This window comes from Mus pahari, chromosome 3 (assembly GCF_900095145.1).
Source record: "Mus pahari chromosome 3, PAHARI_EIJ_v1.1, whole genome shotgun sequence".
Taxonomy (NCBI): Eukaryota; Metazoa; Chordata; class Mammalia; order Rodentia; family Muridae; genus Mus; species Mus pahari.
In genome coordinates this window covers 123060990-123075154 of record NC_034592.1, presented here as the reverse complement: position 1 = coordinate 123075154, position 14165 = coordinate 123060990, and the positions used below count along the sequence as shown (strand labels likewise).

Below are 14165 nucleotides of genomic sequence, written 5' to 3'. Positions count from 1 at the left end.
AGAGAGAGAGAGAGAGGAGAGAGAGAGAGAGAGAGAGGAGAGAGAGAGGAGAGAGAGAGGAGAGAGAGAACTAAATGCAATGAACAAAACCTTTTGAGCATCTGACACCCTCTGCTCCTTCCCTTTTTGTCCGCTGGATATTTATGAAGCTTAAGTAAACCCTGAGGTCCACATCTTCATGTTGACAGAGCACCTGTGTAACTGGGTCCCTCAATTATTGCACACAGTAAAATTTTTATTGACCTAGGCATAATCTTGTTGATTTTGACATGGTAAGTATTGTAAGTTAATTTATTCATGTCCAATATTTGAGATCAAAAAAGAAAAAAAAAAAACCTCAAACCCTCAGCTCTTACTTATATGAAGTTCATACTTAACTGGGTAGTTTATATCTATTTCCTGAATCTATCTACCCTACCAAAAAACACCTCGGAATCCTTACCTGTCCTCATAGAAACTTGTACCAGATCATAACACTGTTACGCACTGTTTATAACATTCCATAGGTGAGATCAACCCAGAATCTATTATTGGATGAATGGAAAAATATAATGTGGATCATCTGTTGTGATCTACCACTTTCACAGGATCTACTATCACCCAGTAGACAAGCCCCAGGGCACATCCGTGAGGGGTGTGATTAGCTTCTCAACAGGCTGTAGGGATATTTCTTGATGAGATGAAATAGAGAGTTGAGGTGGCAGAGACTGTGGCAGTTAGAATGAGAATATCCCACATAAGCTCTGACTTGCTCCAGACACCATGCCTGCTGCTTGCTGACAAGTGTCCCACTGTGACAGATCTTTACCTCTCTGGAACAGTAAGCCCAGATAAGTCCTTCCTTCAGTAAGATGCCTTGGTCACAGTGTTTTATCGCAGCAATAGAAAAATAACTACTAAAAGGACTCACATTGACCATGGGCAGTGCCATCCTGTAGGCTGGGTCCCCAGACTGAACAAAAAAAAAAAAAAAAAAAAAGGAAAAGAGAAAAATGAACCCAGCCCAAGCGTTTGTGTTTCCTGACTGGGGATGCAATATGTGAGCAGCTGCCTCCTCAAGTTCCTGACACCATGACTTTTCTACCATGATGAGCTACACCCTGGAGCATAAGCCAAAATAAACTTCTCCTTCCTTTCTTCCTTAAGTCCAAGTATTTTCTATCACAGCAATAGAAAGCTTGATATATCCACATGTGGTTTATTATTTGACCAGAAAAGGAATGAAATGCTGGTATAAGCGACAATGAAGATTAGTTTTGAAAAGAATCATCCTACAAGGAAACAGCTAGTCACACGAGAAAGCAAACATGTCATTATATGACAATGTGCATATGAAGAATCAAAATGTGGAAACTACAGGGACAGAACACAGATTAGTTGTGAGGACTAACAGGAAAGATTTGAAAATAAGATGGGTGACAGCTAAAGAATTTGTGGTTTCCTCTTGATGTGATAAAATGTTCTAAAACTGACTGTTGCATATGTGTGGTGACTATTTTTAAAAAATGAATTGAACACATTAAGTGGTGTGATGGTTTGTAAATGCTTGGCCCAGGAAGTGGAACTATTTGGAAGCACGGCCTTGTTGGAATAGGCGTGGCCTTGTTGTATTAGGTGTGTCACTGTGGGCATGGGCTTTAATAGCTGTGTGGAGCCCAATCTTTTCCTGGTGGCCTTCAGATGAAGACGTAGAACTCTCAGCTCCTCCTGCATCATGCCTGCCTGGACAGTCACACTCCCATCTTGATGATAATAGACTGAACCTCTGAGCCTGTAAGCCAACCCCAATTAAACATTGCCTTTATAAGAGTTGATCATGGTGTGTGTTCACAGAAATAAAACCCTAACTAATACAGAAGTTGGTACCCGGGACTGGGGTATTGCTGTGATAGGCCTGACCATGCTTTTATTTGAAAGAATATAGATTTGGGGACTTGGGATTTGAAAAGCAGTGGAATGCTTTAAGTGGGTCTTAGTGGAGCATCTTAGTAGAAATATGGAAGACTTTGTTGCTTAGAGTTATTTTAACTGTGCAGACCTGGCCAAAGAGGTTTCAGTGGAAAGGAATTTCAGTATATGGCATAAAAACTGTTTTTGTGCTGTTTTGGTCCCCATAGACTCATTTGTTTGAACAAGCCTATGGAAGCCAGACAATGGAATGTGATGGTTTGTATATGCTTGGCCCAGGGAGTGGCACTATTTGGAGATGTGGCCCTAATAGAAGAAATGTTTCACTATGGGTGTGGGCTTTAAGATCCTTTCCTAGATGCCTTCAGATAAAGATGCAGAGCTTTCAGCTCCTTCTATACCATGCCTGCTTGGACACTGCCATGCTTCTGCTTTGATGATAATAGACTGAACCTCTGAACCTATAAGCCAACCCCAATTAAATGTTGTCCTTAGCAGAGTTGCCTTGGTCATGGTTTTCTGTTCCCAGCAGTAAAACCCTAACTAAGACAAGTGGTTAAGTTAATTATACATTGTGTTGGTTTGGGGAAAGGTCTCTCTCACATAGCCTAGCCTTGCTGCAAACTCACTGTGTAGTGAGAGATGACCTTGAACTCCTACTGGGACTATAGGTATACTCCCTAAAGCCCCAGCTGGTGTGGAACTTGAGATCAAGCCTAAGGCTTTGAGTATGCCAGGCAAGCGCTCTACCAACTGAGCTACATCCCCAGCCTAACCAAGCCGTCTTAAAAAGTTTTTGTGCCTGGGCACGCTGCCTGTCTCTGAGCAACAGTAAAATATCCAAGATGAAGAATAGTTCATTTTCTGAATTAAGTCTCCAGGATGGACTCCTGTGGTCCATGCTGCCAGAGGCTCTGTGAATGATCGTTGTCTGTGCTGCCTCCAGAAGCCATACAGATGATATCAGTGGTCCATGCTGCCACCGGGGATCAGGTTGATGTCCATGCTACTGCTGACTAATCTAGGCAAGCAAGCTTCTTTTGAAGTGGTATGGATGACCATAGAATAGTAACTGAGAATGAGAGATGTTGAAGGCTTCTATGACAATCTCTCCACCCCCATATTCCACCCCTGCCAAAGAAAGGCAGGCAGGGAGGAAGGGAGGGGGAAACTGTTGAAAAGAGAGTTCTGAAAAACTGTGATAAAGATGCTGAAGTGTAGCTTTTCATGGTTGAAGGCTCCTGGCAAGGATTGGGGATAGGGGTGGGGACTCAGTTCTCTTGAAGGGGCTGGCCACTGAGAGTCTGACCATGCTCCAGTGAGAGTATGGGCAACACAAATCAGACTTGGTGGGTTTTTTGTGGTTGTTGCTTTGGGAGACTTTTGGCTGGGTGTCATGTGGTTAGAGGGTGGAAGCAGGTGTGGCTAGGGGAGTAGAGGTGGTGGGGGTTGGGGTTAGTGGGACTAACAGATGGAAGGGAATGGCCCTGGGGGGAATGGGAAGCAAGTGTGATTAGGGTACATTGTACAAAATTCCCAAAAAATTAATAAAAATATTTTATTGGAGGGAGTAAGTTTTTGCATGGGGACTTACCTCTGCATGCCCTGGGGTTAAGCATTTCAGAAAGCAGGAGTTTAAACTTCAGTAACAGAGGAAAAAAAAATCAAAAGAATAACTTGACCCTTTGTAGAAGTACTAATTGACAAAAGAAGTTTATAACTTTCTCAGATCGCTTGTACTGAAAAAGCATATTAATAGATTTTTCTTCACAAGCCTTTTAAATTCTCTTTTAAATCTTTATTATTTTTTCCAATTTTTATTAGGTATTTACTTCATTTACATTTCAAATGCTATCCCCAAAGTCCCCTATATCCTCCCCCACCACTAATCTTTATTTTTTTGTACAATTCAAAACAAATCGCACGTACACACACTTAAAAACATATAGCTTTAATTCAAGTAGGTTAATTAGGTAATTTCTAGAAAATATACCAGGGAAAGATCTCTTTTACATTTTTTAAAGGTTGTGACAGTTCCTTATATATTTGTTGTAACATGTGAGGCAGAATCTTCTCCACTTATTTAAGCTCACATAATTGATATCACCATGACAACTTAGCAGGGAAGAGTAAGCTGGTTAAATTCTCCTTCTACTTTATTTATAACATTTAGCTTTTAGTGTTTGGCTCCATAGTTCAGATGATAATGTAGCAGATTTGAAAGGGTTTCTTTCATACACTATGGGTTCTTTAAGTGCAGTAAGCCATATGCCTTCCATACGTCATTTTGGTGTTCAAAAAGCAAGAGGTGGGGTACTTGCACTAAACTTGTGTTTGTTTAGAAATGGGAAAATTTTCAGCCTTCCTGTTCCCTTTTAAAGTCACACATGAGTGAAATGAACAGAAATCCTTTTTTTCTTCTTTTTTGTAGGTATCGGTGAGCAAAGTCAAGCAATTTTTATCGTATCTACTGGAACAAGGAAACGCAAATAAAATAACCAATAAAAGAGAAAATCCCTTAGAAAAAAAGAAGCATCAACATAAGTTAAAAATAAAAGGAATTCAAAATAAGAATCTCCTGAAGAGAAATCAAAACTACTGTGAGTAGAACATTGTTGCACTTGACTCTCTGAAATGACTGACTAACCACAAATGGCGTTTTAGGGCTGCTTCTGAGAAAGCACGGGGTATGGTTATAAATATTTATACACACAACAGTGTCATGTTCTGTTAGCTCCTGCTCTGGGGCTTTAACTAAGAATTCAGGATAATGATAACGGGTAATTATATTTCATGGGAGAAAAATCTCTAAAATTATGCAGGTCCTTATCAGTTAGGCTGCTAGCAGAAACCCTCTTATGCTAAAGGAAATCAGAATGAATATAATGCCTGTTTTGTTTTGTGCTGGTAACTTAAGTCTTCCTAACAAAAGTGCACATGCTTCGTAGTTGATTTCTTCACATGAAAGAAGATTCTAGAAAAATATGATCTCTGCAGAGTTTGTGTGCAGAGTTTAATTGGTGTTAAAATTTTAAAAATTTTCTCCTTTGGCAATGTCATGTGGTGTGTGTGTGTGTGTGTGTGTGTGTGTGTGTGTGTGTGTTATCTTGATTTGATTATATTCACCCCACAGTCCCCTCCATTATCCCTCCCTACTCCCTCTGGAATCACTATCTTTGTGTGTGTGTGTGTGTGTGTGTGTGTGTGTGTGTGTGTGTGTGTGTGTGTAAGGAATTTTGATTATATTCACCCCACAGTCCCCTCCATTATCCCTTCCTACTCCCTCTGGAACCACTACTTTCCCAACATGCCCCCACTCCAACTTTCATATAACCTCAAGCATAAAGTTTAAAAATTATTTTCAACATTTTATTTAAGCCCAATGCACACTTCTGTATAATAGGTACATATGTATAAACTTCTATTCTGTAAACATGTTATTTAAATAGATACTTGGCAGCCAATATAGAGGAGGAAGTTATAAGAATATCAGTTTTCAGTGACACTATAAAAATGTGTACATGTCTACACTTATTTAAAATATGTCATACACATTGTAATATTTATCTGTCAGTTTTTAATGGAGAAATATGGTCTGCCTTTTACTTAGCCTGTATTGGCCCTCCTAATATACACCATCCCTATCCCACTACACATGAGCTCTCCCAACAGGGGCTTTATTGTGAAATAGGAAACCAAGACACTTAAGCAACTGTGTTAGTTAAAGCCCTCTACAGGAACAGAACCAATAGGGTGAATACAGATCAAAAGCATATTTATTCAATTGACTTACACCACTGGTCTGGGTATACAACAATGGCTTTTTTTCCCCCTGGAGAGGCTGGGAACTTGGGGATATTCAGTCCATGAGGCTGGATGCCTCAACAGTCTCCATGGCCTGGGGGACTTCTAGAGAACCTTTGGTCTTCAGTCTACATTGGAAGGTAGTACTGGATAGTTTTATGTCCACTTAACAGGAGCTAAAGTCATCTGAGAGAAGGGAGACTCAAGAAAATGCCTCCATAAGATCAGGCTGTAGGTAAGCCTGTAGGGCTGAATATTAATCAGTGATTGATATTAGAGGTGGTGTTATTCCTAGGCTGGTGGTCCTGGGTTCTATAAGAGAACAAGCTGAGCAAGCAATATGTAACAAGGCAGTAAGCAGCACCCCTCCATGGCCTTCTGCATCAGCTCCTGCCCTCAGGTTCCTGTCCTGACTTCCTTTGATCATGAGTTGTGATGTGGAAGCAACTTTCTGGCTCTCAGAGTGCTTAGCTAGAGAATTGAATGTTTGAGATGAACTTGGGTTATGAAGTCAGGCATTCCCTGAAATATTTTTTTTTGTTTACGTGTTTCTCTAATGATTTTGAGGAGGCACAGAACTATATGATAAACATTGCACAATTTGCTAAGCACCAAAATATACTTGAAAGTTTTAAAGGAGAACAAATAATGTGAAATACTTTTATTCTCCCAGTATCAGCCACTGTGTCTGCAGTAGACATAAAGATTCATGTTCTGAGTAGTCAGACTTGACTTCAAAGATACGCATCACTGTCCTCCAGACCACCAGGATGTACACATATATTCATTCCTGATGCCTACGCAAATCAGTGGCGCCAAGTGCACATGAGAGACCTCATTTTATTTTTATTTTTATTTTTTACTATTTTTATTGGATATTTTCATTATTTTCATTTCAAATGTTTTCCCCTTTCCAGGACTCCCCTTCGAAACCCACCTATCCCATCCCCCTTTCCCCTGCCTCTATGAGGGTGCTCCCCCACCTACCCATCCACTCCTGTTTGCCCTCCCTGGCATTCCCCTACACTGGGGCATTGAACACCCTCAGGCCCAAGGGCCGCTCCTCCCACTGATGTCCAACAAAGCCACCCTCTACCATATAGGCAGCCATAGCCGTGGGTCCCTTCATGTGTACTCTTTGGTTGGTGGTCCAGTCCCCGGGAGCTCCAGGAAGGGGGGGAACCCCATTTTCTAAGCCGTACTATCCCTTCATAAGCTTTACAGAAACGAGGGATGCATCCTTCTGCTAGAAGTAGATATAGAAAAGCAGTCACTGCTAATAATAGCAATAGGCAGAAACTGAGAGCAGTGGATTCCAGAGGGAGCTATCCACTTAGAGGCTAGGTTTCTTATTGACCCCAGACTGGGCTTCTTCTTAAAGTCCTACTTTAACAAAGCCATTTAAATTCCCAAAAATCTTAATGTCAACAGTATTTGCCCCATATTTACCCACAAAAGTCTGGTTTGCTGCTCAGCTAAGAGAATGTTCCAGATGGAACCTGAAAACAGCACTTTTCAACAGAGTCAGTTGAGAAAAGTTGAAAACAGGGGCCTTTTCTAAGGGTTTAAACAGGATATAGTGAAAACACAAATCTCTGACAGACTAGTAATAGGAGTAACATCACCATCTCAAGGCTCCTAGGGACCTCAGGACAGTCATGACTCCTGGAATTGAGAAAGCAACCAAGAGGTACATTGAGAAGGTTCTGTGACAGAACTGTGACCCTAGATCAAGAGACAAAGCCAGGCTTCAGAGACACAGATTGATAAGTCAGAAGTAAATACCTTTATGTCATTCTCTGCCTACTGTTCATATTCCCTATGGTCATCTTTTGACCTAATCTATCTTGAAACTGTAGAAAGAAGTTCATGAGAATCAGGGAGCATCCAGAATGTTGGTTTTTCAAGCAGGCAAATTGCACATGAACTAGAATGATGAAGGCTTCCATTGGCACATGGTATACTTAAAATGAAATGACAGAGTTCATCTAGTCTCACGTCTTTGGTTGGTATTCTGAGAAGATGACATGAACACCTATCTAAGTATCTAAGAGAAGCCATTAGGTCATACAAGGTCTTTGTTATTCTTTTATACACTCCTTTCTTATAAAGTCCTTACCTTTCATGGAACCTACAATAATCTTAATCTTTTGACATCTCCTGTTGGTCAGTGTTAATTTATGGTGGGTAGAGTTGGATTTAATAACTGTGATATCCCAATTCCTGCAGAACACGCTCTTTTTTTTTTAATTAGATATTTTGTTTATTTACATTTCAAACGTTATCCCCTTTCCTAGTTTCCCCTCTGAAAATCCCCTATCCCCTTCCCCCTCCCCCTGCTTCCCAACCCACCCACTCCCATTCCTGGGCCTGGCATTACCCTATACTGGGGCATAGAACCTTCCCAGGACAAAGGGCCTTTCCTCCCATTGATGACCAACTAGGTCATCCTCTGCTACATATGCAGCTAGAGCCATGAATCCCACCATGTGTTTTCTTTGATTGGTGGTTTAGTCCCAGGGTGTTCAACATTCTTAATCACCAGGGAAATGCAAATCAGAACAACCCTGAGATTCTACTTCACACCAGTCAGAATGTCTAAGATCAAAAACTCAGGTGACAACAGATGCTGGCAAGGATGTGGAGAAAGAGGGACACTCCTCCATTGTTTGTGGGATTGCAAGCTGGTACAACCACTCTGGAAATCAGTTTGACAGTTCCTCAGAAAATTGGACATATTCCTATCAGAAGATCCAGCTATACCACTCCTGGGCATATACCCAGAAGATGCTCCAACTTGTAATAAGGACACATGCTCCACTATGTTCATAGCAGCCTTATTTATAATAGCCAGAGGCTGGAAAGAACCCAGATGTTCTTCAGCAGAGGAGTGAATACAGAAAATGTGGTACATTTACACAATGGGGTACTACTCAGTTACTAAAAACAATGAATTCATTAAATTCTTAGGCAAATAGATGGACCTAGAAAAATATCATCCTGAGTGAGGTAACCCAATCACAAAAGAACATACATGACATACATTCACTGATAAGTGGATATTAGCCAAGAAACTCTGAGTACCCAAGATACAATTCACAGACCACATGAAACTCAAGAAGAAGGAAGACAAAAGTGTGAGTGCTTCGGTCCTTCTTAGAAAGCCGAAAAAACGCCCATGGAAAGAGTTTCAGAGACAAAGTTCAGAACAGAGACTGAAGAAATGACCATCCAGAGACTGCCCCACCTGGGGATCCATCCCATAAACAACCACCAAACCCAGACACTATTGCAGATGCCAACAAGAGCTTGCTGACAGGAGCCTGATATAGCTGTCTCCTGAGAGGCTCTGCCAGTGCCTGACAAATACAGAAGTGGATGCTCACAGTCATCCATCGAACAGAGCACAGGGTTCCCAATGAAGGAGCTAGAGAGAGGATTCAAGGAGCTGAAGGGGTCTGCAGCCCCATAGGAGGAACAACAATATGAACTAACCAGTACCCCCAGAACACACTCTTGCTGTTGCTGACACTAGAGCGCACTGATAAAGCAGAGCATATTCATAGTAAATTGAGTGTTCTTCTCACTTAAGCTAGCTGTGTGACCCAAGTGGCCCACACTTGTCATGCAAGACCTCAGAGGGCTGAGGCAGTAAGACCAGGAGTTTAAGGTCAATCTGGACTACATATAGAAATTCTCTCAAGGGAAGAAGAAAATAAAAGGAAAGTTGGGGGTCAGGGAGAGGCTGGGGGAGAAAGGATGAAAGGCAGGCAGGAAAGGAAAGACTAATCTGTGTGTCAGAAAGGAGTAACCAACACATTCAGTCAACCATCAACCAGGAAAAATACCAGCAGGAGATGCAGGCATGCACCAGAGGATTTATTGTAAAGAGTAACTTCACATGACTATGGGAGCTAGCTGCATAAGCCCATAATCTATAGAGGAGATTGCCATGAAGAGCAAACTGGAACCCGTAGACATAAACTAAAGCTATTGTCTAGCAGGCATGTTTAACCTTCTGATGTAATATGACAGTCATCTACAAATATGTTGGGTTGCATTCAGAGCTATCCTGGGACACTTAAAGTCCTCAGGGCTCCGGTCTGGCATGCTTGTCCCAGTCCAATGGCTATGTCTATTTGTTTGTTTGTTTGTTTGTTTGGGATTGTTGTCTTGATGGCGTTTTTGCTTTTCTTTCCTTTTAAAATATTTTTAAATTAAGTGTTTATGTATGTGTCTGAGTACAGGCACCCACAGACGCCAGAAACATTAAATTTCCTGGAGATGGAGTTATAGGGTGGTTATGACCTACCTAGTGGGTCCTGGAAACTAAACTGGGGTACAGTTTAAGAGCAGTCTACACTCTTAACCATTGAACCATCTCTCTAGCCCATTTCTGGTTTTCATTAGGAAAGCTTTGGTCTCACACTTAAGGTACTGCAATGTATTAAATCAGACCAACCATATGATCCTTTTGATATTGGTTTTAGACACATCTATAAAATGCCTTCACAGTAACAACTAGGATAGTGTTCGAATAGCTGGGGACCATAGTCAAGGCAAGATGACACACTAGTTGGCCATCAAGCCTGTTTTTTCTACTCCTTACATCTTCAGAGCTTGTTTGCTTCCAATGCTGGAGATCAATCACAAAACATTTGAAGCAATACTCTACCCTCAAGCTATAGCTCCAGCCTCCACACAATTGTTGATTTTATGTTTAAGAGTTGTGTCAGTGAGATCCTTCTATGTGTAAAGGCACTAGCAACCTGAGTTGAATCCCTGGAACCCATGTGGTGAAAGATAAAAACAGACTTCTAAGAAGTTCTGGGATCTCCATATATGCACTTTAGTATGTAAGAGCACTCAGGGATACATTCTCTAAAGAATTAAATGTTAAAAAAAATAAGATTTATGCCACAAATTAAATTATTAAAATTATTAAATTTTACCATAAGGGGCAGTGTGGCTCAGTAGGAGAGAAGGTCCTTACTACCCAGGGCTTTGGATTCAATCCCCTAACCTCACAAGACAAAGCAAAAAGCAAACAATTAACTGTGGCCATTTTGAACTATTAGTTCAAACTCTTTATTATACAAACTAATTCATTGTCTTATAATCTTTTGCCCAATCTCTTGTTGCAGAAGTCGGTGGGACAGGGCCAAATTTAGAGCCAAAAACTCACAGTAGTCCACTATAAATCTCCAGAATCGTATTTACCAGATCAGCCAGATAGAATTCTAAATGTGATGAAGTTGTGAAGATTTTATTTGCTGAAATATGTGAACAGCATGCATATTTTGTGAAGCTGCTTTAATAAACATTTATGGATAGAAAGTGGGCAAGCATCTGCTCCTGATCCCCCTCCCACCCCACACTGGAAGCTGGTATCAGCTGATGTCAATTTTATAAAATTTATTTCTTTATTCCCTTTACAATCCAATATCAGCCCTTCCTCTTCCTTCCCTCATACAAATTCTTCCCCCTTCCCCCTTCCCTTTCTTAAGGGAAGTTCCCCTCTGAGTGTCAGAACCCATACACACACACACACACACACACACACACACACACACACACACACACATGTCAATGCAGGACTCGGCACGCCCTCTCCCACTGAGGTCAGACAAGGCAGGGGTGTAGGATTTACAAGCAGGCAGGCAGGCAACAGGCTCAGGAGCAGCCCCTGCTGTTAGTTGGGGGGGGGGGCCCTACATGAAGACCGAGCTGCTCATCTGTTACATATGAGTGGGGGGCCTAGATCCAGCCCATGCTCACTCTTTGGTTGATGATTCGGTCTCTGGAAGCTCCAAAGGGCCCAGGTTAGTTGACTCTGTCGGTTTTCCTGTGGAGTTCTTGTCCTCTTTGAGTCCCTCACTCTTTCTCCCAACTCTTCCATAAGACTCCTCAAGCTCCTCAAGTTGTTTGCCCTTTTAATTTTTGAGATTTATAATATCAATTCTCTCATCTCTTTCTTCTCTCTTCAGACCTTCTCTTTCAAATTCATGGCCTCTTTTTAAAAATTCAAGTGGCAGTGTTGTTGTTGTTGTTGTTGGTGGTGGTGGTGGTGGTGGTGGTGTGTGGTATATGGTGGTGGTGGTGGTGGTTTCGGTGTGTGGCACATAAACCCAACCTGCTCAGTCTATATCACATTACTTGAATACATTTTCAGGGCTGATCAGTTGGCATTAGATAAGCAATTGGTGGGTTTTTACCTGGGGAAGGCTCTTTCTCCTGCTCTCATCATACCCCTGTAGCCTGCAGTTCTCTGTGTAGGGATTTCTCCCCTTTTCACATTAGCGTGTCTATTACTGTTATTCTTGTTCAGCTGATGTTTAGACAGTCATGCTGAATATTCTTTTAGAACAACTCAAGAAGAGGTTACATTTTGCTGTGACTCAATGGGTATGAGGTGATGCCAAAAGACAAGGAAGGTCACTGGAGACAGGGAGGCTAAGGGGACTGCAAGGAGTCATAGACAGATATATCATGCCTTTTCACTCAGAAAAAAAAAAGCCAGCACATAGAATACCAGGTACTCAGACACACACCAACACACACAGGCAGGCACTGATAAACACATAAAGACAGGCACACTGCCCTCTTGGAGAGACAGGCCTACAGACACACATAGGCAGGCCAATGAAGGCAGAGGATCTCTGGCCTCTGACTACAGGGAGTATAAATATATACATATATACATGGTGTGAATATATATATTCACACTAATGTGACATTCTGCCAGCAATAGTTACATAATAGATTGTATCACTGTTAAGTTTTGGATTCTGCAGACATTTGCTGTCAGCTGCTTTGTGATAACTTGTATCCCATCCTCCACCCAAGGCTATCATTAGCCACCTTGACCCATGCCAGATAACCATAGCAGCACCAGGTCACCTACAAACACATAAACTGACCTTTATGACTTGATGTTGCCCATAACTGTATATAGCAATAAAAACACTACTGGGACACCAAGAGTTAAAAAGAGAGAGAGAGAGAGAGAGAGAGAGAGAAAGCTGTTGAGGTAACATCTTCTCTAATAAGAAAATTTGAACTTCACAAACTGTAGAAATAAAGTAATAACACAGGGTTAGACATGATTACCGGTTCACTGTAAACCTTGCTGAATTCTGATTTATTCAGTCTATACTCTATTATTTCTGTGCATGAAATGTCATCTTGGCAATGAAATATAGGTGTTCTGAATAAGTGCATTTTCCCAGGCCTCAGAGTACACCAAAAAAGAGAAACAAGACTTAGCCTAACTCGTCTCAAAATACTTCTATTCTAGAAATGGAAACGATGAACATCCAGCTGAACTCTCTAGAACATGCATATGGTTTTCCTCACTTTGAAAGCAGAAATGACTCATTTTCAATCTTGCCAATTGTTCTTTAACCCAGAACTTCTCAAATATAATGAAGAGTAGTTACATCCCCGTTACTTAAAAGCAAGATGTGTTCCTGGCATTGTGTCTGCCAAATACTCAGGATGAATAAATACTTGATGAATTAAATTGTATCAACTTGTCTCTGTGCAGTGTTAGTACATGGTCTCAGAACAGCATTCAAACTCAGAATTTTCTTTGAAGTATGCTGCATTATAGGTGACACGCAAAAGTAATAAAACCTTGGACTTCTAGAGCACACTGGAGTGATGTTGAGTGATATTGAACATGATGTTCTCATAGCCGTGACTTGTCTGAAAATGACGCAAACATTTTCCCCCAGAGCACCTTAACACTGTGACTTCAACAGCTAATTTTTTCTTCTGAGATGAAATTAAATCTAAAACAGTAATTATCCTTATTAAATTGGACAAATCAACAGCCAGTCTGAATGCTGGAGGGGCGGAGCCTGGATCTGCAGGTGCTTGTGTTCCTTCCTGACTCCCACGGGATTAAGCAGCCTTCACTTTAGTTATCTTTCTCAGGAGAGTGTTTCCCCAACGTATATAAATCTAGTTCGGACATTACTTTTTCTTGCTTCTGCAATCTAAAATTTTGCATACTGTTTTATTGACTTTTTGATATTTGCAACAGACACTGACAAGTGCCCGGCAAACGCCCCTTTAATGAAAGACATATCCCTAATTCCAGGCGGCCTTTAGTTTCCAGTTTTAAATGGGACAGTATTCCCAGACAGACAGCTGCATATAGATGGCTGCCCCCCTGGGAGTCACTGCCAACTGCCATCAGACCAGGAGTAAAAAGCCCTGATCATCTTGCCTTACTTGGGACAGTCCTGAGGTGACAATTGCTCCAAGGTTGCCCTGTTGGGCACCCGAAAAGTATTTTATCAAATCTGCCTCATGGTCTTCTGCTGCCCAATCCAACTGGTTCCAGATGAGGGTCCAGAGACGCTTCGCAGTGAGGAGACAGGCTGAGAGTGAAGAATGAATGTCTCTCTCAGATCACTCACTAGAAAGACCTCTTTTCCTTCTTAATC

The 14165-nt window shown here is 41.4% G+C and overlaps 1 protein-coding gene across 2 annotated transcripts in view; it reads left to right on the top strand.

The window, feature by feature from the left end:
- Window positions 1–14165, top strand: part of Sel1l2 (SEL1L2 adaptor subunit of ERAD E3 ligase) — a 138337-nt gene that overhangs the window by 54366 nt on the left and 69806 nt on the right. Inside the window, exon 3 of one of the 2 annotated variants that reach the window (XM_021194096.1) lies at window positions 4340–4508. In XM_021194096.1, coding sequence (XP_021049755.1) covers window positions 4340–4508 — 169 coding nt within the window. Of the gene's footprint in view, window positions 1–4339; window positions 4509–14165 lie in introns of those variants that run through there. The other variant, XM_029536623.1, reaches the window with a different exon arrangement.